Genomic DNA, 26,828 nt, shown 5'->3' with positions numbered 1-26,828 from the left:
GCAATTCAGGAAGTTAACTTCGTGCCTTTGTCACAAAGTCTTAAGTAGTATAATATTTACAGCAATCTAAATTAGCCTAAAAGATCTCTATGTAAAGCATGGTCAGAGTATTGTGAATGATGAGGTCTACATAGTATTTCAGGACTATCTATCAGCCTTGTAAACTTCTAGTTTTGCTATTGGTAAAAGAGGTAAAATGACACCAGACACCACCGACCTGACAAGCTTCATATGGTATGCAGGTGCATCATTCTATCCACTACAACAGAAATAGTATATGCCACATAACATTCTATGCTCCTTTGAGAGGTAGGTGCCTGGCATCGACTAAAACAGTCTAGTGCAAGAACAGCAAGTCAGATCTGAACTCCTCATCATTCACTGCTGTGACCTCAACACACTACACATCAGGTTTTAGTTAGCCAGCTACAAACAAAACCAATGAAGTTTAAAAGCAAAAGAAAATATTATTCTTATTCAGAATATTTAGCTCAGATTTTTTAAACAGCATTAGAACTTTTTATAAAAGTGCATTCGTCTTTTGGTATTTGCAGCAATTTAACACAAATCTTGAATGCTGTCAAGTAAATCAAACTGCTAAGGCACAACAGTAAAGAAATTGGCCTGGAAAAAAAATCTGGTTTGACCAAGCATATTACATTTTTGTTTGTTCTGTACTATAGTTAATTACTCAAACATAGACAAGTATTGCAGTCTTTTCACAGTACCTGGAATTTGGTCTACGTTGTAAACAAAAGTTGCAGTGAAGTCTTTTAAGAGACTTCCAAATGATGAAATCAGACTAAGGAAAAAAACACAAATATGTTCTTATCTTTCAATTTGAACTTGAGGATAAACCTCTTTCATTGACAGTCTTACACACAACTGTTTGGCCCCTGGCAATGTGTCTAGACAATGTCTGTTATTTACTTCAGGTCTAAAAGATATGCACTAAATACAATGGTCATCACAAAAAAAAAAAAAAAAAAAAAAAAAAAAAAAAAAAAAAAAAAAAAGCATCTCAAGAAACAGGTCCGCCTTGCGTATTTCCTTTACACTTCAATACTGAGAAATTATTGGAAGGCTGCTGGTGACAGCATCATAGCTAAATTAGTCTGAATTTAGCTACATTATTCAGAGCACAACAAGCAGGTACTGTTAATCAGGGAACATCTTACTTAGTCAAAACATTAAAAACATGGAAATGAGAAGAAAAATACCTAAATGTCTTGTTTTTAACTGCATCACTGGCAACATATTCAGAAATCCACTAATACTGTGCAATCATAATACCGTCACATAAACAAGTACAATTTGTAAATTACTGAGCTGGAGGTTTTTAATGATTTATCATGATGATTACATATGTGCCCCTAGCTGATAAAAACTACCAAGAAAGAAACAAAACTACACAGAATGAATGTACCTAGGTAGCCCAGAAGGTCCATGGCATCCTGGGCTGTATCAGCAACAGTGTGGCCAGCAGGAGCAGGGCAGTGACTGTGCCCTTGCACTCAGCACTGGCGAGGCCACACCTCGAGTGCTGTGCCCAGCTCTGGGCCTCCCACTACAACAAAGACTGGAACATGTCCAGAGAAGGGCAATGGAGCTGGTCTGGAGCACAAGTCTTGTGATGAGTGGACAAGGCATCTGCAGTTGTTTGGTTTGGAGAATTTGAGGCTCAAGGAGGACTCATATCTCTCTCTACAAACACCTGAAAGAAGGTTGTAATGAGCTGGCGGCCACTCTCTTTTCCCAGGTAACAAGTAACAGGAGACGAGGAAATGGCCTCAACTTCCACAGAGGAGGTTTAGATTGGATACCTGGAAAAATTTCTTCACTGAAAGAGTGATTAGGCACTGGAACTGGCTGCCCAGAGAAGTGGTGGAGCACTTCGGGAAGTGTTCATTTGATGTGTAGATGGGGCACTTAGGGACGGACATGGGGTTATTAGTGGACCTGGCAGTGCTGGGTCAACAGCTCAGCTTCATGATCTTTCCTAACCAAAAAAATCTATGAAAATTTGAAAGAGGTATTTTAGATGTTGAGCCTCTTACCTTTTTTATTACTGTGGCATACACAGTATCTGTAGAGAGGCACAAATGTGAACTAGAGACTGACCCTCAAAACAAGTAAGTACAGTGAATACTTCCCTTTATAAAATACTCTGGAGAAAATTAAAAATGCTGCAACCAACATAAAAGAATTAAATTCAAAATGAACATGCTGATTAAAAATCCAACTGCAAAAAACCGCAAAGTATACAAGGATTTTCCTGACCAAAGCCACATTCTTTTCAAACAAGAGAACCTTAGTGAAAGATTTCTCATAATAAACTTTGCAATAGTTTGAGCCATCAGCTTGATTCTGTGGCTTTTTCAACACAGTTTTCACTTATATCAAATGGATTTGCATAAGAAAACAATTTGAAAGTGGATACAAAGGTCTACATTCAATTAAAAACCTTTCCATTAAAGTATAACTTTCTAAAAGAAAAAATAATGAATGTGCTTTTTAAGTTTAAGCCAAGATTTCTTTTAGAACAGCTCTTTAGCATAGAAAATACACAATGATGCTTTTCCTTTCAAATGTAAAGGAATATGCCAAGGGAAGTTATGAAGAGAGATTTATCTGCTGCAGACAATATAACAGGTGTTATGTCTCCAACTAAATAAAATCTGAAAAATTTTTACTAGAATGACTGAAGAAATTTTGCTACAATTTTAGAATTCAAAGGAAAAAAGTGTTCTCTGCATTTCTCTTTTATCTATCCTCAGTCTTCTTAATATACTCATCTATTTTACTTCAAATGTATACACACTTGAATTCAATTTTAAATTTATTGCCATGAATACCTTTGACATAACCTGGCAAATTCACCTCTCCCGTCCATAACAATCCAACTTGCGCTATCCCTTCAAATTTTTATTCTTTATAGGAAAAGTACTCTAGCCACAAGCAGTAAGACGTTGACAGAATAACATATTATGATTCCAGAGTGTATTCTCAACAACCCCGAAGACTTTGTAACACTGCATACTGATCTCATAGCTTACATTGCCAAATCCGAGTACCAGCTTATGATACAAAGCTTTACTGTCATGCTTGTAGTGTGACTACCTACGGACATGAATAAGAACTTCAGGAGAGCATTGGAAATCACTGGGATACTAGGAGTGATTGATTAGGCAAAAATAATGGTCTTTAATATTTCACTAGATTTTAACACAAGTAGTATTAATCAAACATAAAAAAGAAGATGTCAGAGAAAGCACAACAGGTTTGAACTTTGCAAATCATGAAAGAGAAGCTACCACGCAGTATAAAGCTGGCTGCAGACTAGAACATAATTTAAACACATTAAATTCTGCAGTGAAACATTAAGCTGTTAATACGCTAACAGTCTTCAATTACTGATTGCACTTCCACCTTTCAGGGTAATATTTTAACAATTATTTCCACTGCATCAATAGATACTCTACCAATCATGTACCATAATCCAGCAGGCAGCATCAAAACCAGCATGGCAGTCATGATGGAAAATAAACTATTTCACTGCAATACATCAAAGGTCTATTTATGTCAAAAGTCTCATCCAAAAAAAAAGACATGGACAGCTTAAAACAAAAAAATCTCTTTTTTGTTTTATAACTTTACAAATTTGGAGTAGTCAGAGCACAGTTATTTAAATCACATCAGAGTAGTTATGATTCTACCTGCTTTTATGTTGTTTATGTGGCTGTCACAAAAGATGATATTCATCTAGTTCAGAATACAGGAAGCTAAAGGCAGCAAGGGTATAAGATCCTGCCTGCTACAAAGCACACTCTGTCATAATCCATGCTGGAGCCTAAATCAAGCCATTTTTCTACTGTCAACAGATACTTCTGGAATAAAATATTTCTTCTCCTGTGGTTACTCAGCCAGACTACATGCCACTTTCCTACTACAGATAGTTAACTTGCCAGTTTGCACTGTAGAAGCCTGATCAAGAAAATCAAGGTTTTCACTAGTACATTGCTCATCAAGAAGGATCCACTGCTGTAAAAATCTAGGCTATAACATAAAAAAAAAATATTAATTTTAAAACCTCAAAGCTAAGACATTAAGACTTCTGAAATATCAAAATAAAGGTAGTCTGGGAAACTTAGGTTCTGCTACCTACTCTGTGTGTCTCTTCACCTCACACTACATATGCATGCAAAATATATACATGTTTTCCTTCAGACTAACAAATAACTCAGAACTCAGGATGAACAAAGGAACAAAACTCCAGGAGGAGAACTTGTGGAGCATTAATGATTTACCCACAGTATACAAACCTTGTTTAGAGAAGATGCTTAGTGAACATGACTAGGAATTACAGTAAAGAGGAGCATGCTGTCATGCATTGAAACGTTCAGAAACAACAGCAGATTCTATCATGGTGCTCCTACATGATGACAAGTACATAAGTCATACACCACCTTCCAACCTGCAACTTTTCCCAGAAATTGAACTGAGAGGTACAGGAGAACCCTGCAACTGAAGCTATTGAACATATTCCTTCTGCACTTGTCCTGAAATTCTTGACTCATTTGAAATTGCTCCTGAAAAATATGGCACTTGAGAGTTCTGGCAGGAGCAGACAGCACAGCTCACATTATACATTCTCAGACTTCTTTTTTCCCCAGCATCTTTCAGGAGGAAATCACAGCTATCCTGAAGTCTACGTGAACTGTTGCTGTGTCCTGCTTAACAATAACCTTCCCAAAAAGGCCTTAGCCAACCCTCTCACATCTGACCAGAAACATTCCCATCAAGTGAGAAGATAAAGCCTAATGAAAGACAGCAGCTGGGAGAAGAGCTGCCACTGAAAGTATCTGCGTACTTTTGAGAAGCAGGTCATTACTCAAACAGAAAACAACCTACAGAAGGTAGAAAGATCATAGGATTACAATCACAAACTTCAACCAAAAATTTCAGTCAAGATTATAGTTGTGCCTGCCTTTATTTTCATGGTTTGTAGCTTGAGACACTTTATTTGGTGAGGACTCACACTTGCAATTGTGATTTAACAATAGTTCAAGACAGTTCTAACAATAAGGTGAAGAGGAGGAAATAGAATCCACCCTGACAATTTCATCCCAACATATTAGTTTTTAAAGATTAAGTAGCTGTTCCTCTTCCAAATATTTAAAAGTAAAAGAAGGCAGACACATGGTTTAGAGGAAAGATTAGTGCTGGAAACATGAACTGACTCAAGCCTTGTCTGCAGTGGAAGTTCTGGCACTTTATTCTGACAGAAAAACCAGATTTCTCACTGCGTTCTCTAAATATAGTAACATTTGACCTTATGATGAGCTTCCACAGTAGCTGCTTCAAAGAGAGACTGTCCCCATGCTGTACAAACCATTCATTTCTAATTCTTCCATGGTGGTACTTTGTCACAAATTGCTTTTTCTGTTTTTATTTTCCTCTTAGCAAAGAAATAAATGCTGTTTTATCCTAAGTCGCAAAAAAAATACTCTATAGTCCTCCTTTCAAAAGTATCTGGTCAAATTTCTGTTCATTGTGAACAATGAAGCAATCTTGTGAACAATGAACAATGAAGCTTTCAGTTCAAGTAACCAGAATTTGCTTTCATTCCATGTTAAGAAATGGTGTATTTAGTTTCTTTTTCTGCTTCTACTACCAAGACTACTGGTACAATTGAGACTGTTTATTAAAAATCCCAACACTGATGTGTCATGAAATTCCATAGACTCACATAAAAGATGCCACTGAAGTGGTACACAAAACAACAGCGTATCCAATGTCACCTTTCCAAAATATAATCCAATCAGACTTAGAAATAGTGAATTTTCAAACTCTTGGAGAGCAGGAAGGGAGGAAAATCAAAATAATTACTAAAGAGATTGCAATAATTAATACTCCCTCACAAATACTGTTACCTTAGACAGTAATTTTTACCTTGAGAAGGTATGTAGGAATATTGCTGAAATCAACAGGCAACTTCAAGAGGAAGCGAGCTGAGAACTCTCCAGTCTGTGGGAAAAAAGGTAACACTAATGAGACCTGGTAGCTAAAAGAGAACCATAAATATTCTGAAGATTAAATACTATCTAGAAAAATGTGTAAGCACTCATACCGAAGAGAAGGGTTGAGATTTAAAACAAAACTACTGAATAGAACTACTGGAGACAAAAAAAAAATATACAGACTTGACAGATGTCATATGAAAAAAACACCTTATAAAACATTAACCCTGATTGCCAGTAAGTCAACAGCAAAAACTATTTAGAATAAAACAATGTGCAGGACAAAAAAATCAGACAATATTTTGTTATGCCCTAAATATAGATGTATCTTGGCTGTACTCATTTCCGGACAAAGGTCTGGCGAGACCTGCAAAGAGTCTGAAAGCAAAGCTAAAAACCTGACAAACAGATAAGAGCATTTAGATAAAATAGAGGCATTTTTACAAACACTGCAGATACATGAAAGAGAATTTGTTTTTAGAAAGGTGAGCACATATCAAAAGTGTCCTCTGAATAAACTTAGAGGGAAAGAGCTGAAGTAGGTTTTAAATAAATTCTTTTCAGAATTATGTAACTCTAAACACCTAGACAACCGTTTACTGAAAATTTGCCAAGCACCCCATCCACATTGCTCTTTTTTACATATTAAGGGTATGAGAAGGAAATGGCAAGAATTTCCTTTTTGTTTCATATACTTCCTTAAAACCCAACTTTGTCCACCTGGTTATGAAGCAAGAAGTTAGTTCTTTTTTAAAAACAAATGCCTGCCTGATTTCCTCCATATTAATTTTTTCTTATTTCTGGTTTTTTTTTTTAGTTCCATAAAGTAGCCACACAGCAGCTATATTTGTTAGGTAGGTTGAATTAGCAGTAAAAAGAGTGTTAAACATTGATTTTATGCAATTAAGTTAAAAACAAACAAACAAACAAAAAAAAACTTGCATAATTTGTGACAAGCTAACCAATTTGTCAGTGCCAATCTGTTTCTGGGTCTATCTACCCGGCATGAACTAAAGATAATTCATTCTACCTTTAAGTCACTAAACAAAAAAACCCCCAAGATCTGGAATGCAACTGAAATCTTCCCAATGGTACCTTTCAAGCGATATCATTTGCCAAAAGGGTTTGGGTGATGTCGGGCTGTAATCCACCCTTATGCCTGCTAGCTAAGAAGTGCCCTTAAAATTTGTGACTGGTAGTCACACAAGATAGGCAAAGAAATTGCTCACAGAAACACTATGCAACAAAAAGTGAGTATACATTGAAGTCCAGCTGTGAAGCCTTTCCTGATTACACCACTTGTGAGAAGAGATGCCAACTTCTGTTGGCATGATGCTGTATTACTGATAGATGCAGAAAAATCCCCAACTTCTTGCACATGTGTAACACAAAGATTGCTATGACGACAGTAAGGGTCTTCACTTCTTATCTGGAGTGAAATGGATATTACGGATAGTGCTTCTCTTCTGGACTTTCAAAAAATGCCATACAATCCAGAAAATTATTTTTGGTATAATACCAAAATCTGATGAACTGGGATGGCCACTGAATAGATGAATGACCTCTTACCAATGCTGCCCTTATCTTCAGATGCTCCAAAAAGTCTAGGTCTTTCATATCATTCAGTCAAGATTATTTTGCAAACTAATACTTCCAAAGATGTTCTGGCTGGACAGCCCCTGTCCATGGTGCTCACCTCCCCAGCCCGAACCACCTGGATACAGGCATCAGGTGGGGACAGATGAATTTGTGGCCATGTCCCTGGTTAGGTATTTAACGGGCTCCTGCATCTGCTGGTACTCTGTCAACATGAAGCTACTAAGCTAAATAATAGTTTGTTGATTTGTCATCTATCTTGGAGACTTCCACTTTAGGAAACTGAAGAGAGTGGAACAAAGGTATAAGAGTAAATTTCTGTTCCATTTTGGGTCAGAATACTGAATTCAGGCCTCCTCTTCAAAGTATTTTTAACTCATGCACCTAAGATGATTGCTTTCATAACACTGTGCAAGGCTCACACTTGATTACTTCAGAAATCTGCTGAACTACTACTGATTCCTGAGAGACAGCAGCAACATGAATGTCAACGACTTCGAGGCAGAGAAGATAAAAGGCTGTTTACCTCCTGCTTTTTAGAAAAACAATCCTATTTTGCTGATCCTTAAGGCTAACAAAACAGTTGCAAAGGACAGGAAAGAGAACTACACAAGGTAGTTTCTCAGTTTTGTTTTAGGACACTAGTAAACAAGCCTCTGTCACATATGCCAAGTTCACAGAATCTTCAAGACTCTCAGAGTCTTCCTGACAGAGAATGGAGACTTGGAAAAAGGCACATGCTACGGAAAAATCTATAGCTCTGCTATATGAAAAGGATTTGACTCAAAATGTATTTTAAATTTATTTTATTGGAATATTTTTAATTAAAACAGCATTTAAAATTAAAGAAAAGAAAGATCTTTATTCAGTCACCAAAGATTGAGAAAAGACTTGAAAGGCTTGAGTAGTTATTTTTTTCCTCTCAGAAACGAAGAAACCGCCTAGTTATCTACAATCTTGAGTAGAATTTTTGCAACTGGCAAAAAATATGATAAAATTGCAGTACAGTTCAGAAAGCCTTCTGCACTTCCAGTCTGATGAAATTTAGAGATATAGTAAGTTTGTGATGCAAGCTATGGACAATAATATCAGCTAATTTCAATCAAATATTCTAATCTATAAACATTAAAGGTCTGAATTTCTTTGCTGAAGACAATTATATCTGGGTTCAAATAAAAAAGCTCTAGATGACTTGTCTAAGAAAAGAAAACCAGATGAATATGCGAATTCTAAAGTAAACATCCTTGAATCACCTGTAACTTAAGTATGATCAAAGGGATATAAAGTTGAATTCTAGGTTTTGATAACAGGAGTACTGAATTTTCATGAATTTTCAGACCGCACCTGTTTCAGAAGACACTGCTTCTGAAGGCCAGTTTATCTTAAGAGTATGCTATTTCTGAAAGCAAGAGTGAAATAAATTAATCATAAACATCATTAGATAATTGCAAACATATCTTACTCCAAACTTCCGAAGAAAAATATATTACTAGCAGAAAAAACCCCTGATTTTTGCAAAGCTTATTACTCTGCGGCAGAGATGGATTAAAAAAAACTATCAATTCACAGAGCAACCAAAATGGCTACACTGCCAATGGCCACACCTTACAGATAGCATACACAGAGTGTTTCGATACAGAATGCCACATTTCCCATGTGGGAACACGGGATATAACTTCAGGAAACAGGTAAGCCAGTTTAATGTCTGACTGTCATATGAAAGCACAGCCCTAAAAGTCACTGCTCTAGCTCATCTTGCCTCCTCTTGCAGAAAATTAGTTGAGTTAGTTTTTCCTCTCCTCTCCTGGAACAACTCAGCTCAGCTTAGACCAGTGCAAGAGAGATAGCAGCAGCTGCAGCTACCAATTAAATAAACTCAATCCTAATGTGGAAACACACCCTGATACATTCTACCCCTAAGCAGGCTGGTAGGCTGGCAGGGTGTCATACCAACATGGTTATTCTGCCTCTCAAATCTTCAAAGCTAACTCAAACTTCCACATTAACATTGTACTGTGTCCTCGAAACACAGTACAGGCTTTTCAACAGTTTCAGTTTTCACCTATAAACCAGACAAATCAACACCAGGTTCAAAACCAGTTCTCACCTAGAAATCTGGTTCAACCAAGGTAATGGAATACAGCAACATACAAAACAGGGAGTATAGGAATGAGCTGAAGGCAAATAGGAGTTTTCTCAATTGGAAACAGAAAGCATGAAGATCCACAGAAAGAACTTAAGTTTTCCGAAGCAGGAGTTGTATTTGTTAAAAGCATCTTAGATTAAATAAGAGCTTACCCAGTTGTTTTTTTTGCCAGCATAGATTTCCATGTTTTCTCCATACTGGGGCTCTTCAAGTAAAGTCTGATACTCAAACATGAGACGAGAGCTCTCCCGTAATCGGCTGCACTGAAATTGGTGATACTGCTGCACAAGCTCTTTCACAACAAGCAGGAGGCATTCAGGGTTTGAAGGATTCCAGGAAGCTAAATTCTGTTGAGTAGAAAAGAACAAAGACCAAAATTGTTTACAGTAATAAAAGACAAGCAATCCCTCTTCCATGATACCAGAGGCACATATGCATGTGGAACCTCTGTGACAAAGCTAAACCGTAATATTAAAATACAAAAGTTCTAACATGCTTTGGAAGAAAGCCAGGTGAAACAGCAAAAGCTTAATGTCAAATAGGAGACCTACCACAAAACTGGTAACAGGGCTACTACCAGGCTTATACGGGCCCAAATTACCATTCTACTCTTTCCTAAAATTATACTGTTGTATCTGGGAACTGGCAAATATTGAATTAAATTAAAACTGAGATACAACACACAAGGATTAGGTAAGTACAGCCTTGCACAGTAACTGACTCAAAAAGCAGTCAACCAAGTGAATATGGCAGACAAACTATAGAAACTGCTCTGCTCCATTACCTCAAGCAGTGGCTACATACCAGTAGTAGTGCAAATGGGTTCTCATCTCTTGCCTCAACCTTGGGATTTATTTCACTTTAATTGTCTCTTCACTTGAATTACCTTGACTCACCCCCTCAACAAAAATGTCACCCATACACAGAAGTCTCCTTAATATGCCTGGCAGAAACTTTTAGTACAGGTTCAATGTATTTCAAGAAATACAGCTAACAGAACAAAAAATGATAATACAATTAAGGTAACTGTGTCAGTAAGACAGTAATGATGTTACCAATCTTATAACTGGCTGAGATCAGTCTTCTGTGCACAGTAAGTTTTATTCAGGAAGCATTTGGTGTTACAAACCCTACCTAATGTAACCAATGTTGCATCTAGTTGACCAAAAATAGACCTATGTGAAAGACAAAAGGAGGACTCATTCTCTAGTCCATGCTGTTAGGACATAAGACAACACTGACTGAAAGGACTTAGGTGCTCATATGTTTTCCACTTGGATCTTCAAGTGGTTTTCTTGATACAACCTCAGAGCATTTTAACACAATCATGTGGCTTTTGCTGAGCTTTGAGTATAAGCAAAATTAATCTGCATTTCACAGAATCATGAAGTGGTTTGGGTTCATAGGGCCCTTAAAGATCATTAGTTCAGGGGAGGGTTCACTAGACCAGGGTGCTCAAGGCACCTTCCAACCCGGCCTTTGACACTTTCAAGGATGGGGTACCAACAGCTTCTCTGTGCAAGCTGTTCCAGTGCATCACCATCCTCACAGTAAATAACTTCTTCCTTATGTCCAGTTTTGATCTATCCTATTTCAATTTAAAGGCATTACCCTTTCTCCCATCTTTCCATGCTATTGTAAAAACTCCCTTTCCAGCTCTCTCTCGGGCTCATTTAGATACTAAAAGGCTGCATATCACACAGACATTTGACAATAAACTAGCTGCAACAGAATTTTAAATTGCATGAATGGTACAGTTAACATGAAAAACTCGGAACTAGCAAAGATCTCTGCATTTTACAAGTAAGTGATGATAAAGTAGCTTCATAAAATTTCTTATCCATATTTGTATTCCATGTAGTTAGATGCCATGTTATGTCTTCCCGTATGTTGCAGACATTTCACAAAAAAATTCATATTTTGTGTAACACCAGAAGTAATAAATACAAGTAACAAACACAAGTGCACAGGTTGCACAGAGAAGCTGTCCAGTCTCTGTCCTTAAGAGATATTCAAAACCTGACTAGACAAGGACCTGAACAGTCTGATCTATCTGATCTGCCCAGGTAGGGAAGCTGGGCTAAGGCTCTCTATGTAAAGGCTCCTTCCAATCTCAGCTAGTTTTAGCTTTATGAAGAGGTTTACAAAAGGCTCAAACTGAAACAGGATCTCAGCAAGGTGAGACTCCACAGCTCTGGCCTGAGAAGAAACACATGAATGTGTATAAATTTTATGTTCTGATACCCTGCAGAGGCAGATAGAAAGCTTAATCACTAGGCACCATGCTTCAGCTCTACAATGAAATTTACTTGTAGCCTGATCTCTAACTAAGATGGCTATTTCCCTTGAAAAAGGTTATAACTTTTATTATTTCTGATGACTTTAGAGATGTCCGTATGGAATAGTTTTATACAGACTTCAGTACATGTGTATGACGGCTCAGTAATTCAAGTGTTTCTCTTTCCACAACCTTATACCTTTTTCCCCCACTTAAGTAATATATATTAAGATCATATAAAAATTAATTTCTCGTTTTCAGCATCATCCCTTGAAACATACCAGTCTAATTTGTCAGTGAAAGCAATGGGAAGTATGTATTGCTGTGTTTTACATGCATGAACAACTACAGGATTGAACTGTATTTCTGTTTTCCTGCTCGCTCTGATTCTGGTATAAAGGGTTGCTCAGGATGGCTAAAATGCTATCCTTGAACCTCTGCCTTTAAAGGTTACCCCACTGTCAAAGACTTCACATTTGACCACAGCTTGACATAAAAGTACTGTTTTCTCCCCCTTCTAGAAAGTAGGAACACTTACAAAATGGGAATACTATCATTGCCATGTCTTAAAAGGGAAACTACATTCCAGAGGAATTGGTGAATTGGTGACATACTAATGCAATTCATGTAAGTTCCTCAAGAACTATAGAGTGACTGAAAGCTTTGTTCTACCTTGTCTGCCACCTACAGCTGGTAAAAATTGGTTTGCAACTTCAAGCTATTCAAGCTTATCCAGTTCTAGAAAATACTAGAGAAAATCACTCAGGTAGACAGCATCTTCTAGGAAACACATTTTCTATCATGCAGTCTGAAACCAGACGGCATATAACCTTAAATTTCCTGTTCCCAAGCTGCTGCTCAAATAAAACATTTCCAGAAAGCCAGAGGATGTAATATGCCAGTATGTATTGATATCAGCCAGACAAGTGGGAATAACCTTTCCTCCTAATGACATTGGTATAACACAATAGAAATGTTCTGTCAAAGGAAATGACCAACAGTATTTTAATAACTGACCTAAATGCAACTGAACCTTTTGTTTTTTAAATAACGTTACACTACAGAACAAAAAAAGAGCAAGAGGAAATCCATTGTCATTTGTGCAGCACAGCACTAAAGAAGTGCTCTTTTCAAAGAATTCAAGAACATTGCAACAAAACGGTGTTCATTCTGTACTGCCTTAAAGCTACAGGAATTAAAATTAATGATTTGACTGTAGGATCCTTACTAAACATCTCTCATTCAGCAACTCAAGTTTCAAAGTACAAACTGGTCATAAAAACAAATTACCTGAAGAACAATTCAACTACCCACCCAGGACATACATGAATTATAATGGATTCTCACTGATGAAAGAGGAAACATACAAGGGCTACACAATTTTCTGAAACACAAGCTCAGATTTATATGAAACATCTTTAGCTTTAGAATTATATTATTGTAGTGCATGTTATTTGGCATTTGGCCACTACATTTCCATTCATTTTCTTAACTTTGAAGAAGGGCTGTACTTTTCACATGATCTAAACTCATAAATTTATAACACAAACAATACTGAATACAATGCCATGTTTATGTATGAAATTTCTTTTTACAAATCTTCGTGTAACTTATTTGCCCTAAGCACTAGTTGATGAGAGTAGTGTCCCTGGAACAGTAAGTTGACGTTCTTCTTTAGAGGTAAAGGACCTTCTAAATAAGATTTCATTTAGCGATGCAGTATTGTAGTCACTATTAGACTTTGGAAATCAGCAAAATCTTAAACTTGGAGCAAAAATAGTAGTAACCTGTATGCTTAACTTTCTGATTGTCTGCCTGAAGGCTGCACCCCAGCCCTAACCAACCCAGCTTTTTAAGAGAACATAGTTTGAGAAGATTAAAAACATTAAAAGAACAGAGCTACTGGTGTTTGTGATTCATGGCCTCAAGTTCTTCTACAAAACTCAGATCTTGTATAAGTATTAAAATCTGATGCAACTTTAAGATTATGACGTTTAGTTGCTACAACTTTAAAAAATCTTGGGAATAAAAACACATATCACTGAAGCCAAGAAGTTATGAAAAGCCCAAATACAGAAATAACAACACAATTATGCATATAAAAAAACCTTGTTGTTTCTGTGGCTTATATCAAAATCTTATGCCTTGCTCACAAATCTACACATTATCATTTTACCAAAATTATATGCATGCTGAAAAGAGTTTTCTTTTCTGAATTTACTATAAAATTGTGAATAAAATGGATTTCACATGAAAAAATAATTGCAGTGACTGGGGTATTGACAGACTAAGCTACATATTTCACTCAATAAATCCTGTCTAATTTATTTAAAGATTTCTGCAGGCTTTCCAGAAAGTTAATAAAATGTAACAGAACAATCATTAATGCATTTAAAATAAAGAAATCCAGACTTGGACACAATCCCTTGCCTTGTTTGCCAATAGATATCTTTAAATGAACTCTGCAGGGCAAACTCCCTAAGTTACTCAACAGTTAGCCAGTTAGACTGAAAGTGGTCCACTGTACAACAATACATCATTATGAATCAACCCAAACTGCATCTGCAACTAGTTCTGCATTCATGCTGATCTCACATGATGGCCTACACGCACAACTCAGATTGGTTAGGATCATAATTTTTTTAGCCTCGCATTGAAGAATATACCTGTCATTTCTGAGCACACAGATGGAGGCTCAAATAAACAATTCTCTTCAGTGTAGACGTCACTTGCATGTCTCTCCATGATCCCCACTACCACTAGGAGCAACTTCATGCATCAGGTCTTAATTTCAACCTTTCCATTTTTAATTTCAGTTTTTTTTTTTTTTCCTTTTGTCTCATCTTAAAAAGTACCAAAATTTTAGTAGCAAGTATAGTAGAATCCAAAGATGACTGTATATTCTTGTGGACACAAAAGTCTGGTAATTTCATTTGTGATGACTGGATAAACCCCATTTTTCCAGTTAGGGAATGAATGAAAAATGATCTACAGGAATAAATTCAAAACGGCCTGCAGAAAAAGTAATGGAATGAGAACTTCCACATGATAGAGACCAGACTCCAGAAGCATCACTGCCCACACAGTCGTAGCTACTGTCATACAGAAAATGGCCAATAACTACTTACTGATCCCTAAGTAAGCAATTCAACATAAGGAAGTTAAATGCTCCTTCATGGCAGAAGTTGTCCTGGCTTTTTTATTATGGAACAAAGTTTCAGGACAAGGTCTTCAAGAAAACAGTTATCTAGACCTTAAAGTGATTAACCAATAGCATGTACCTTCACTAAGTTTGCTCTCTAGCTCATGTTGTGTGGCAATAGGAATGGAAAAATAGTATTCAATTATTACACAGAGATTAGACCATAGGCATATTAGACCATAGGCATCCATCAAACTGTCTATATTGGAGAAAAGTGATTCAGGAGATCTGTTCTGACAATCTGCCAGATATTAAGTTAAACAATCTCACCAAGGAGCGTTGATTTTCACTAAAAGTATAACCCCAGAGATTTCGTTGGGCTGCAAATTCAATTTGTGAATTCCCTGGCTCCTGATCCTGTCTGCTGACAGAAGTTGGCTGCACAGTACATGAACAGTTTGATAGGGAAAGGTTTTTTGACATTCAGACATGACCAGAGTTGAGAAAATGAATTCACTTGAAGTTGGTATAAAAGGCAGAGTAGAGCTGCTACAAGGCCACCCACAGTGTGCAATTTAAGCCATTTCAACAATAACTCATTTAAAGGAGTAGCAATGACACCAACTGGATTTCCAAAAGAGACAAGGTAAATTTGCAGCCTGACACTATCGGTTCTAGTGAGATCTTACAGGTGAGGCAAGTGAAAAAACCCCAACAAAGTAACTGCTCAGACCTATGCTGTACTATTCAACTTCTGGCAAAGAAACCATATTTAAATTTTGTTCTGGAACATTCTGTGCTTTGCGTTCTTTATCGTTCCAAAAAAACTAATCAAGAACCTATGCAAACTACTCAGTGTCCATGACTACCTACTCCCCATTTTTTGTCATGATATAAGGGACCTCACGTTCCATAAAGCTGCTAATTCATAGACTCCTTCACAGGTTATTGCTTATTTCCTAACTCCAGGCAATGTCTGCAGTACACTTATAATTCTACACTATCAGAACTGAAATACGGTGACAATTTCTAATTGATTTGAAGTTGTTTTTCTTTGAAATGTGTTTAAATACCCAGGTTGCCAGAATATCTTCCAGGAATGTGATTTTAAAGAAGACAGATTGCAACTGTTTTTCCTGGCTATACTACAGGAAATAACAGCAAGATCTTATTTTAAGTTAGTGTACTTCTATATTTCTAAGCAAGAAATTAACTTTCATGAGAAAATGTCAGTAAACAAAACCTCCCAAGCCTGTAACAGTGGTAATGCATTTCTATAGCATCTTTCATCCAGAATTATCATAAAGAATAATGTTAAGTACAGATTTGCATTTTGTTTATATCTCTGCACACCACATGCACAAAACTTGCATCCTACAGTGGCTCAAAACCAGTACCAATATAAGTTTTTACCCGAAATGAGAAAGATCACAGTGTGATATTAGCACTTATCTGCTGCATAAATACAGAGGAGAAACTGGTCCAGTGGTTACAGCATTAGCCTAGAAACTGGCATATCTGGTTTCAGTCCCCGCTTTGCTCTGCTCTTCACAGGCCACCATAGGGAAACTGCTCACAGAAAAAGGCACAGGATAATTATCTACCATATGCTCACATCTTTCTATCAACAGATATTTTTCACAGTATTTGCAGGGCTGGAGTGTTATAACAACTTCAAAGGCTTCAGTTTCTTAGCAGCCAGCACTTAAACATCCTACAGGCTGCAGCTTCAAATCAATCACTGTAAACCTACATGCCATCTACTTGTCATCTTTTTTTCACAGGTTCTTCATATCCCTCTCCCCCAAAGCACCACTGGAACAACTTTCTGGAGTGATCTTCTTGAAATGATCATTTTTGGGCCCAAGTAAACATCAGAACTTAACATTTCATAAAAACAGTTCAACTCTGGAGCACTTCTGTCATTGCAAAGAATTTACAGACCTTGTGTGCTCTGCTGCTGTGAATACCAGATAAAAACGTTTGCACTAAGCAAAGTCTGGAATTGTCAGTATTTATTTTAGTTTTTATTTTTGGCAAGAGGCTGTGAAAAACTGGATACAGAAATTAGAATAGCTTATAAACACTTAGTCGAAATCCCAAATACCTGAGGGCCTTGAATTAGCAAGAAAACACAGAGCACGAAAACAACATAATAAGAAATTAATTCTGCTTTCAGAAAAGCATCTTATATCATGCATGAAATTATTTCCCTTTTTTCTTCCACAGTGTGATTCTTGATAAATGATCCAATACCCAAAGCAGGTCTGTAAGAGATCCCAGAAAATCTGACACATGGAGAACACTCTTCAGTATTCACCTAGAATAAATGCAAAATTGCCCCTCAATTACCATTCAACCAAAAAAAAGAGCAAGCTCATCTTCCAAAGATTACTACAAATACTTTTTATTTCCTGCTGAAGGAACTGTGAAGAGCCAGCTGATCTTGGTAAGTTAAGGGTACTCAGGAAATCCAGAATCTGTGAAGCTGAGCCCAGGAGAACATTTTTATGCTGCACACTCTTCCTGAAAGTGTCTGCCTGTTTCTCTCACAGAGCTCTCTTAGAAGATAATCAGATTCTTAAAAGCTACAACTGCCTACTATCTAATTAATCTCCTAAAGACTTGGCACGCACAGGCATTTCTTGTCCTACTTTGCTAAGGAATAAGAGCAAGTTTTGTTTCTTTCCAGACCTCTCAGCACACCTCTCTCACAAAGCAGATGATACCTTTACCTGACCCAAGAGGGAATTTCTTAATTCCTTCAGCATGTATTAAATTCTGGGTTAGTGAATCCAATGCACTAATCATTAATTTCTCCACTGCACTTTCTTCTTTTAGGAGTTGGCTACCAGAGGTGTACATATTTAACTAGACATGGCAAGTAAAAGGAACAAAGCACGAAGACAAGAAAAATTCCCCCACAGGACATAGGCACATGCATCTTTTACCTAAAGATTCACTTACCATGCCTTGATGGCAGCATGAACAGGCCTCAACTCCTCAGACTCTCAGTGGACCAGAGAACAGACCACTGGTTATGCTTCACCTCAAGAGTCCCTTTCAAATAGCAAGTCTTTTATCAGCTCTTGTGGTTTTTTCCTTTCCTGTCAACACAAGTAATTTTAGCTACAGCAAAAAGGCAGAACCTTCACAGCTAATGTTTTGGATAGCATCCACTAACATCCCTTGAGCCTTTATCGTCAGGTGGCACATGCAGAACTTTTTCTTCTTTCTTCGTTTTTCCCCTTCCAAAATCCCACAAATTAAAATCGATGCATAACACGGTGAATCTCACTGTCGTGAGAACAGTACTGCCATCGTTATTTTCACATCTGTTCTACAAGAAGGTTTATAAGACCTTGAAAATACAGTCCCTAAAGAAAACACCTACAAAACACCATTGTATAAATTTTAAGATACTGGAAATCAAAAATATTTCTCTACCACACCAGAAAGTTATTGCAAATTAGTTACCTCTTCTCAAAAAAAACCAGCATGAAAACACTAATTTTTCATTTATGAAACTAAAAGCTGCATCTCTGAGAAGATGGGTACACAGCAGAGTTCTTGTAAAACCATATGAACACTTATACTGCAAACAAAAGACTCAAGATGCTGACTAAATTTGAATTATATTTCTGTAGTTATCTCTAAAAGAGAGCAGATATGCCTGAGGAACTGAAATAGGAGATAGCAGGGAAACACAGACAGAGAAGAATGTAAAGAGCAAGTAAAAGAGAAAGAGCTTTTGAAACAAATATAGGCTGAAAGCTAGACAGGTAAAAAGAAAATGTATCTTCAGCCCCCCTCCATTTGGGGAAATGAATAGATTTTGTGAAAATCACCCAGAGTGCAAAGACATTTGCCCCAACCGTATCTTCTGAAGGAAAGAACCTTCAGGGTACCAAACTGAAACTAATTTCATTGGAGAAAAGTGCAATTATAAATTATAACAGAATTCACAACCCAGAACTAAATCAAATACAAAACTGCATTATTAGATAGAACAACCATTTCTAACTGTCCTTCTGTAATCAGTTAATTTAAAAGTTTTTTGTACTTGAATATTCATAAGCAATGACCAACTTCCTCTACAGAAAAATGAATTGTAATAGTACATCAATGTGAATTCAGTGGGCATACTGCACAGAATGTAAATGTATTCTCAATTCAGGAAGACTGTCCTAGAGTCAGTCTTTTCTCTCAAAAAAACCGCCACCCCTACCCAAGCAATGTGTAAACGTGTTTCTAAAAAGCTAACAAGCTGTTGTCTTCAAGACCTGCCATTTCCTAGTGTTTCTAGAGTTCTGGTAAGGAAGCAGAATGTATTGGGACAGCAACACCACACGTAAGGACCAGAATCCTTTCATTTCCCACTAGTTTTTCAGATAATACTTTTTTCACCATTTTCAAGAAAACACTGCTCAAGTAAAGTAGGATTATATATTACTAAACTGAAGCAAAAAATAGTCAGAAGTACATTACCAGTTTGCTGGTTTACATTAAAGAATTATAAATGCCAACATATTATCATTGTACTCCCACACTTCCACCTAAGAGATGTGCTGCTTTCAAATGTCTGGCTTGGGATATCCAACTTTATATATTTGGTGTGAACTATGGCTCAAAAGGAAATGATTTGCTGGAATTCATAATAACACCCTTACCACAGCGAGGACTGTACTTCCTGCAAAGGAAAGACATGCAAGCCTAAAGATCTTTTTGGCATTTTACATTAAGATTTAAGCATCCTGTTATTCTGGTCCAAACTTCTGGCCCATCTAAATCTATGACCATGAAAATATGGTTAAATTCATATGACAAATGAAAATTATTTTTTCCTAAAACAATGTTATGAATGGAAAACATAAAATGTTTTCTCTTCCTATTTTACTAGTGCATGATGATTAAGTCCTTCATCACATGCACTTTAGTTGGTTTGGCAGAAAAACATTTTCTCCCTCTTTGCCATCCTTCAGTCAAATGCCCATGTACATTCCTAATGCTCTCCAAAAACTTGTCTTTTCTAGACTGAAATACTCTATTTTATGAATTATAAAGTAATTATTCTAATTATTTTCTGGATCTTCCATATTGCAGGAAAAACTGCATTATCAGAGAAGCTTGTGCCAGAAAATGAAAGGAAATGTTTCCTCCTGGAGCTCTTTACAAAACTTAGGGAATTAATTTTGCCTTCTACACCACCAAGATTTAAGCAAGAAAGGTAAAACTACCTATCTTAACAGATATTTTGTTCCATTGAAATTAAAGAAGCATTATCAAACTATAGATCTTCTTTTTTCAATTTTTGGATTCACTAGGTGAAAAGTCCAGCCAAAACGCTGAAATTAAGTAAAAAGCACAACTTTTAACCCTCAGCATATTCTCTTCTGCTTACACTTTGAGATAGAATGCCACGTTTTATAAACTGTGCTAGAAAATGCTTAAGTTTGGCAAAAAGAAAGTGAGGTAAATACACACAATGATTTTACGTGAACAGAAATTGACAAAGTAATACAATGTGGCTAACTATCTCTCAGCCCTATAAATGTTAGCAACTCTAGACAAAAAGGATAAAAAACAAAAGGTGGCAAGAGAAATTAAGAAGAATAAAACACGGAGAAAAAGGAATAATTTCCCAGTGTAGAAAGATCTTAATGGACACAAAGATGGAAAGATGACAGGAAAACCTTTCTGTCATCCTCCTGCCACACACCTACACAGATAATCCTAACAACTTACTCCCAGCACTGTCTGACTTCTCAGAAGGACCTCCTGAACGCTGGCCTCACACAGGCTGCAGTCAAGCTGGCCAGGCTACGCCAAGAGAGGATTCCCAGCCAGAATCTTCTTTTGGGTATTTCTCATTTTAAACCCAGTACTTATTCAACTTGGCAGAGGGGCTGAACCAGATCAGCTCCAGAGGGCCCTTCCAACCCTAAGTATTCTGTGATTTTGTGATTCCCTGAGGAACAGTGTCGAGCTCAGATACCAAAACCAGATCAAAATACATTCAAAATTGCATTCTTTCAGATCTGGCTTTAAAAGGAATGCTGCACTGGCATATCTCTATTGGACAAAAATGTATACCATAAGTGCCAACAATACCAGACAAAAAAATCTTTGGGAAAGTTCGTGAATAAATTAATATTGTGATGGTATAAAAATGTGATTTTTTTTTCCATTGCCTATCAATATCAGACAAATTTCAGCAAGGCTTGCAGTGACTATATGCATATATATATATATATATATATATATATATATATATATATATATATATATGTGTGTGTGTGCACACATACCTGCATTCCAATTATATACAAATAGGTAAGATCAATAGAGAGAGACAGGAATAAAAAGTTTTCAGAATTAATATTTGTTTCAGAAAATTAAATGTTAAATAGCATGGGATTATAGATAATCAAAACACATATTGACACATAAAGTCAAGACATGGCTGAAAAATGAACACAATAAATGGGAATCTAAAGTAGTTCAAAATAAGGGAAAAAACCTCCTAACAAATTGAAGGATCCAATTCTGCATTCTGTTTCACTTAAATTCCCCAAGTTTAACTGAAGCCAAAGTAATTTAAGGCTTTCAGTACAAGAGCAGCAGGTTAGAGGGTCTAAGAATGAAATCTGCTGCTGCCATTTGAAATAGAGCACACAGAAGAGCTAAATAGGTTGAACTTACCCACATACTTCTCAGACAACCAAAACCCACCGCTGTGGCTTTATATTTTAAAATCACACTCTGAAAACCATTGAGCTCATTGCCCTTATGGGGAGCTCTCACACTAGAACACATAACATCTGAATCCTAGCTAACAATACAACTGACAGACTTTTTAGAACAAAATAGTTCAAACAGCATTAGTTATAATAAGGGGTGATTGAGCTCTTTTGGAGTTACTGTGAGCAGGGGGACAACTGACACTGTTAAACATGTGTCTCATGCACCTGAGTAAATGAAGAACAATCAGTGAAAGAGGGGGATATTTAAAGGATCTTGTCACTACCCATTAAAATCTAACTCAGCAACCAACAGAAATAATGATTAAGACTTTGAACAGAGACACAGAAAAAACACAACCTTCACGACAGTCCTCATATAGCCAAATGAGTCTAATAAGCACAAATACTTAAAAACAAATATTGGTCTACACAAGATATAGAGTGTGACAGCCAATACACTTGAGTAGCACAATGAGCTGATTTAACTCCACAGTGACTGAAATCTGTACTCAGTATCAACAATCACACAAGGGAAAACAGTCCTCCCATTGCTAGTTATAGGCATGAGACCTGCAGCGGCCTATTCTCTGAAAATCTGTGATAACAGTATCTTCCTCCCATGCAAATGCTGCACTAAGTATTCCCACAAGGAATACGCTTTACACTAGCCCACAAGGACATATTCAGCACTTAGCAGGCTTCAGGAAATGCTCATGTCCTCTTGCCTCCATTCCCACTAAGGCTATTGAAGCCTTTTACATAGCAATGGGTGGGCAGAATAATTCTGGGGAGACTCGCTGGAGACCTGAACTAGAATACTAAGACACCCATTTCCTTGATCTGACAGTTACCTTGCTTATACTTCTATTGTATCCTCTTTGCCAAACAGAAGATAATTCAAAATCATTGGAAAAATGGGGTTAACATTTTGAATAAGCACTTCAGCTATTAACTGGCTCACATTAACAATCAACTAGGCTAACATAACAAACAATTCTTGTTACTCAAACTGGCGTCATTGTAATGAGCTCCAAATTAATCTCATCCGTACACAATCACTAATCTTGTTGTGTGCCAACTGAATTTTTAATCAGAACGGAGTGAATCATAGGTTGTTTTTAAAATACATTTCTAATACTTGTCATCCAAAATGAATAAACACTAGAGCAGGAAAGAACTTTTCTATTTACATTCTGAGAAGCTGATTTTATTTATGCATACTATACATGCAAGTATCAAATGCATTTGATAGGAAAACATTCTTAACAACACTAATACCTAAAAATGTTTCTTTTAAATAACTCTTTGAGCACGAACAGCGCCACCAATCTAAAGTATTTCGCCCCCTGACTGTAATTAAAACTATATGACAAACCAAAAGTACCACTTGCCCCACTGTTCAAGTGCTCCACAATGCTGATATCATCGGCAAGATCAGCATACACACAATTAGACCTCGCAACCAGCAGAGTAACCACTACTGGTAAGACATGTAATGAAGCACATACTTTGCAGTGCTGAACTTGAGACGCAAGCTCAGTTTCAAATCCAACCGACTTGAAGGTTTGTGCCAGGCACAAAAGCAAAGCTAAATTTCAACGAGCATTTTCAACTTGATTCTGCAATTGCAGTTACCAATTCATGAAAGCATTAGCCCTGCTTACAAAACAAGAGAGCTTAACACATCGGTCTACTGCTGAAATACTGGCCTGATCATTCAGGAATTCTCCAGGAAAAAAGAAAAAAACAAAACACAAACTATTCCTCTACAGCATTCACTTTTTAAAATGCAGTATTTCTGGAATCTTGCTTTAGCTCTCTGGCTAACAGCTGCTTAACTGAACACCTATTACCATGCTCAGATGAAAACCTAACTGGAAGGTCTGCCCATGGCCATGGAAACTGAAGGGTGACTAAAACGGTCTGCAACACAGCCATTCAAATATCTTTGGGGAAGCCTACTGACAGCCTCCATTAGAGCCACACGAGCTTGAGGAATCTGGAGTACCTGGTTCTCCTTTCAAGCTAAGCATAATGCCTGACTCAAGCCATCTAACAACATGTGATGACTTCTTGGAAAACAAGACACTCAGACAGATGAGAGGAGAGCATGCAGGCTCAATGTCAGAATTCCCACATATCTGATGGCACATATTACTTAGAGACTGTGCTCCTCATTGAATAACATCTACATGCTTTTGTGCATGGTAGATTCAGTTTTGATTGCCAGGAACTGTTGCATTAGAAGTATTTGAAGACTGCTCAAGATTAAAAGCATTAAATTATGGTCAATGTGCTAATCTGTATTTTACTTCTAGTCAGTAGACAGCTATATTAAAACATTTAAGAATTCTGCTAGTATCTTAGAATTCAATTAAAATTATCTTCATTAAACAGTTCTCACATTTGTAGGGAAAAAAAGGAGCTATTCAAACACTTAGCAGAATAAGCAAGTTATTGTTAATGCAACATTCTGAAGAAAAAATCTACAAACCATATGGAACATAAAACAGTGAATGCAAAACCAAAGGTACACTATGTAGACCACAGCTGCAAGGGGGGAATAACACGCTCCAATACCATCAGGAAGAACTGAAGGTTACATTTACATAGTGAATGCTTCAGGAAGGCATAATGACCAAAGGAACACTGTCAGCTTGCAGATTTCTTCTTTGGTTTGTTCTAATTACTTTCAAATAGGCTTGTTAATATCTCATTATGTATCAAGAAGCAAATGGCTCTTCCAAGTTGCTTTCCAACAAAAAAGACAATAAGTTTGTTCTGTGCTTAGGCAGAAGAAACACAAAACTCCCAAAAGAAGTATCATTAATGAACAACGTAAGAAAGAAAGAAAAACAAGGATGTTTTTTTCTTCGCAGGTTTTCCTGTAGATCACAACTGTTAGTGACTTCATTTCACATGAGAAATATGGCACCATACCACTCTCAGCAAGCCTCTCCATCTGAACAGCATTTCTGCAAGATGTCCCAAATTATTTTATATCTCATGTGTAATTTGTTATTAATTTCTGTTTTCCAGTACATTAAAAGGTGCTACTCTTCTTTAATATCAACAATAACAAGTAGTTAATGTGAACACTTCTCAGGGGTTCGTAAGATTGTGAAACAAATGAGAAAAAGAGGAAAATAGAATTGGTAAAAAAAGGAGTGTGAAAACAATTCTAGAATTGTCACGGAAAGAAAAGCCTTGTCTATAAACTAGCGTAATGAAATAGCTGCTCATCAGCAACATGCCTCCTACCCAAAAGAGTCTGTAAGCTTAACAGCAAAGTGACCAGAAGGAGAAAACAAATATGACATTCACCTTTTAAACGTTCTATTAGGTATGCTAAAAATAATTATTAAAACCCGTTCTTCTGATTCTTGTATATAACCTACTATGAAGTGAAAGGTAAAACCAAAACCCAGCACTTGTGATGCCATGCATCAAGGGCATGTTCAACCTCCATCATGACACCAGTACCACAGCACGACAGCCATCACCTTCCTTTGAGGAGCTCTGGAGAAGTGCTCATAAAGATATGCACACAAGAGGAGCTGCCTGTGAGGGCTCTGCACTGTCTCATTAGTAACTACTAGTAAGTTGTGAGAGGGAGAAGTACTGTAAAAGCATAAGCACTGACAGCTTCTTCAAACAAGGCTTTACTACTTGAGGCTAACTGTGACTAGTGAACAAAATGCTTGGTTTCAGGCTGTGGTGTATTTTCTTCCGTAGTAAAAATGCTGTATAAAAGTATTTTCTCATTAATTTTTGTTCATCTCACCTTTTAGAAGGTCATTTCTTTGTCTAGATAACCCTAACACACACGAACAGATAGGTTTCTTTGATGCAGCGGTTCACCTAACATATTAACAAGATATATCCTTCCTCAACCGAAAAAAAATCAACAATGTGACACTAATTTGTGTGACACAAACTACACAATTTTATTTTAGAGATAAATGCTTTTAAAAACACAATTTATAATTTATTTTCTGAGACATCATTTAAGATGGTCAGATATTAAATAGACATATTTTTACAGATATTCTAAGTAACAATTATAAAGGTAATATTCTCTTGATTAAAATGTTTTAAACTTTGCCCCCCTCCCCCCCAGTTATGGATTCAACTTTAAATCACTTTAGAAAGCAAATATGTTTACACTCAGATTACCAGTGAGATAAAAGGTAAGTTTCTTTTTTATTTTGCACTGTTATAAAATTCCTGTTGCCGATTCTAAAAATGCGAAGTCTCTCTGCAAAGTGTAAATTTCTCCAACAGAAAAGTACTTACATGCAAGGCAGAAGGATCTGGCAAAAACTCAGCATCCTCTCCAAAGATAAAATCTGGTGGCAGGTCAGGATAGTGAGCATTAAAAATTATATCCCCTGAAAAGCAATTAATGAAAACAATGTTTGCACTTTTATATATGTGCTTATAAATAAAGAATAAAATAATCACATACAACACACATTTTTTTAACACAGAATTTGACAGCTATATTACATATATTTCACGTATATATCCATATAATTTTTACAAAAATTCATATGCAAGATAAGCATCAGATGTTTTGGGGGATGAAGTCAAATTCCTGAGGCACAGCTTCTTCCTCCTCTGCAAGCAATAAAACATGAAATATATTATTGCATTGTATCTCAAATGGCAATTCAAACACTATTGAGGGTTACCTCAAAACTTCAGTTTCTAATCGAGTTAGAAAAGTGATCATTTTAATTAAAAGTACCATATTTAGATGGCTGTGTTTTGTCTATTAAAAGTCAATTGCAAACTACTAAGATCACGACTTTCAAAATACCAGAGCTTTTAAAAATTAGTAGCACTTACTCCCTCTTTTCTCCTCACCACTGCCAACTCTTAGAAGGAAGAATACACAGTT

The 26,828-nt window shown here is 36.7% G+C and overlaps 1 protein-coding gene across 2 annotated transcripts in view; it reads right to left on the bottom strand.

Annotated features, from left to right (window-relative positions):
• BABAM2 (BRISC and BRCA1 A complex member 2) overlaps nt 1-26,828 on the bottom strand; it is a 163,833-nt gene that overhangs the window by 104,833 nt on the left and 32,172 nt on the right. For both annotated transcript variants that reach the window (XM_066316048.1, XM_066316047.1), the window contains exons 4-6: nt 26,222-26,316; nt 9,915-10,109; nt 5,953-6,027 (exon numbers count right to left, since the gene is read on the bottom strand). In XM_066316048.1, coding sequence (XP_066172145.1) covers nt 5,953-6,027; nt 9,915-10,109; nt 26,222-26,316 — 365 coding nt within the window. The remainder of the gene's footprint in view (nt 1-5,952; nt 6,028-9,914; nt 10,110-26,221; nt 26,317-26,828) is intronic.

Source organism: Sylvia atricapilla, chromosome 3, assembly GCF_009819655.1.
Source record: "Sylvia atricapilla isolate bSylAtr1 chromosome 3, bSylAtr1.pri, whole genome shotgun sequence".
NCBI lineage: Eukaryota > Metazoa > Chordata > Aves > Passeriformes > Sylviidae > Sylvia > Sylvia atricapilla.
The sequence above is the reverse complement of the archived record's forward strand: the minus strand, read 5'-3'. Positions and strand labels throughout refer to the sequence as shown.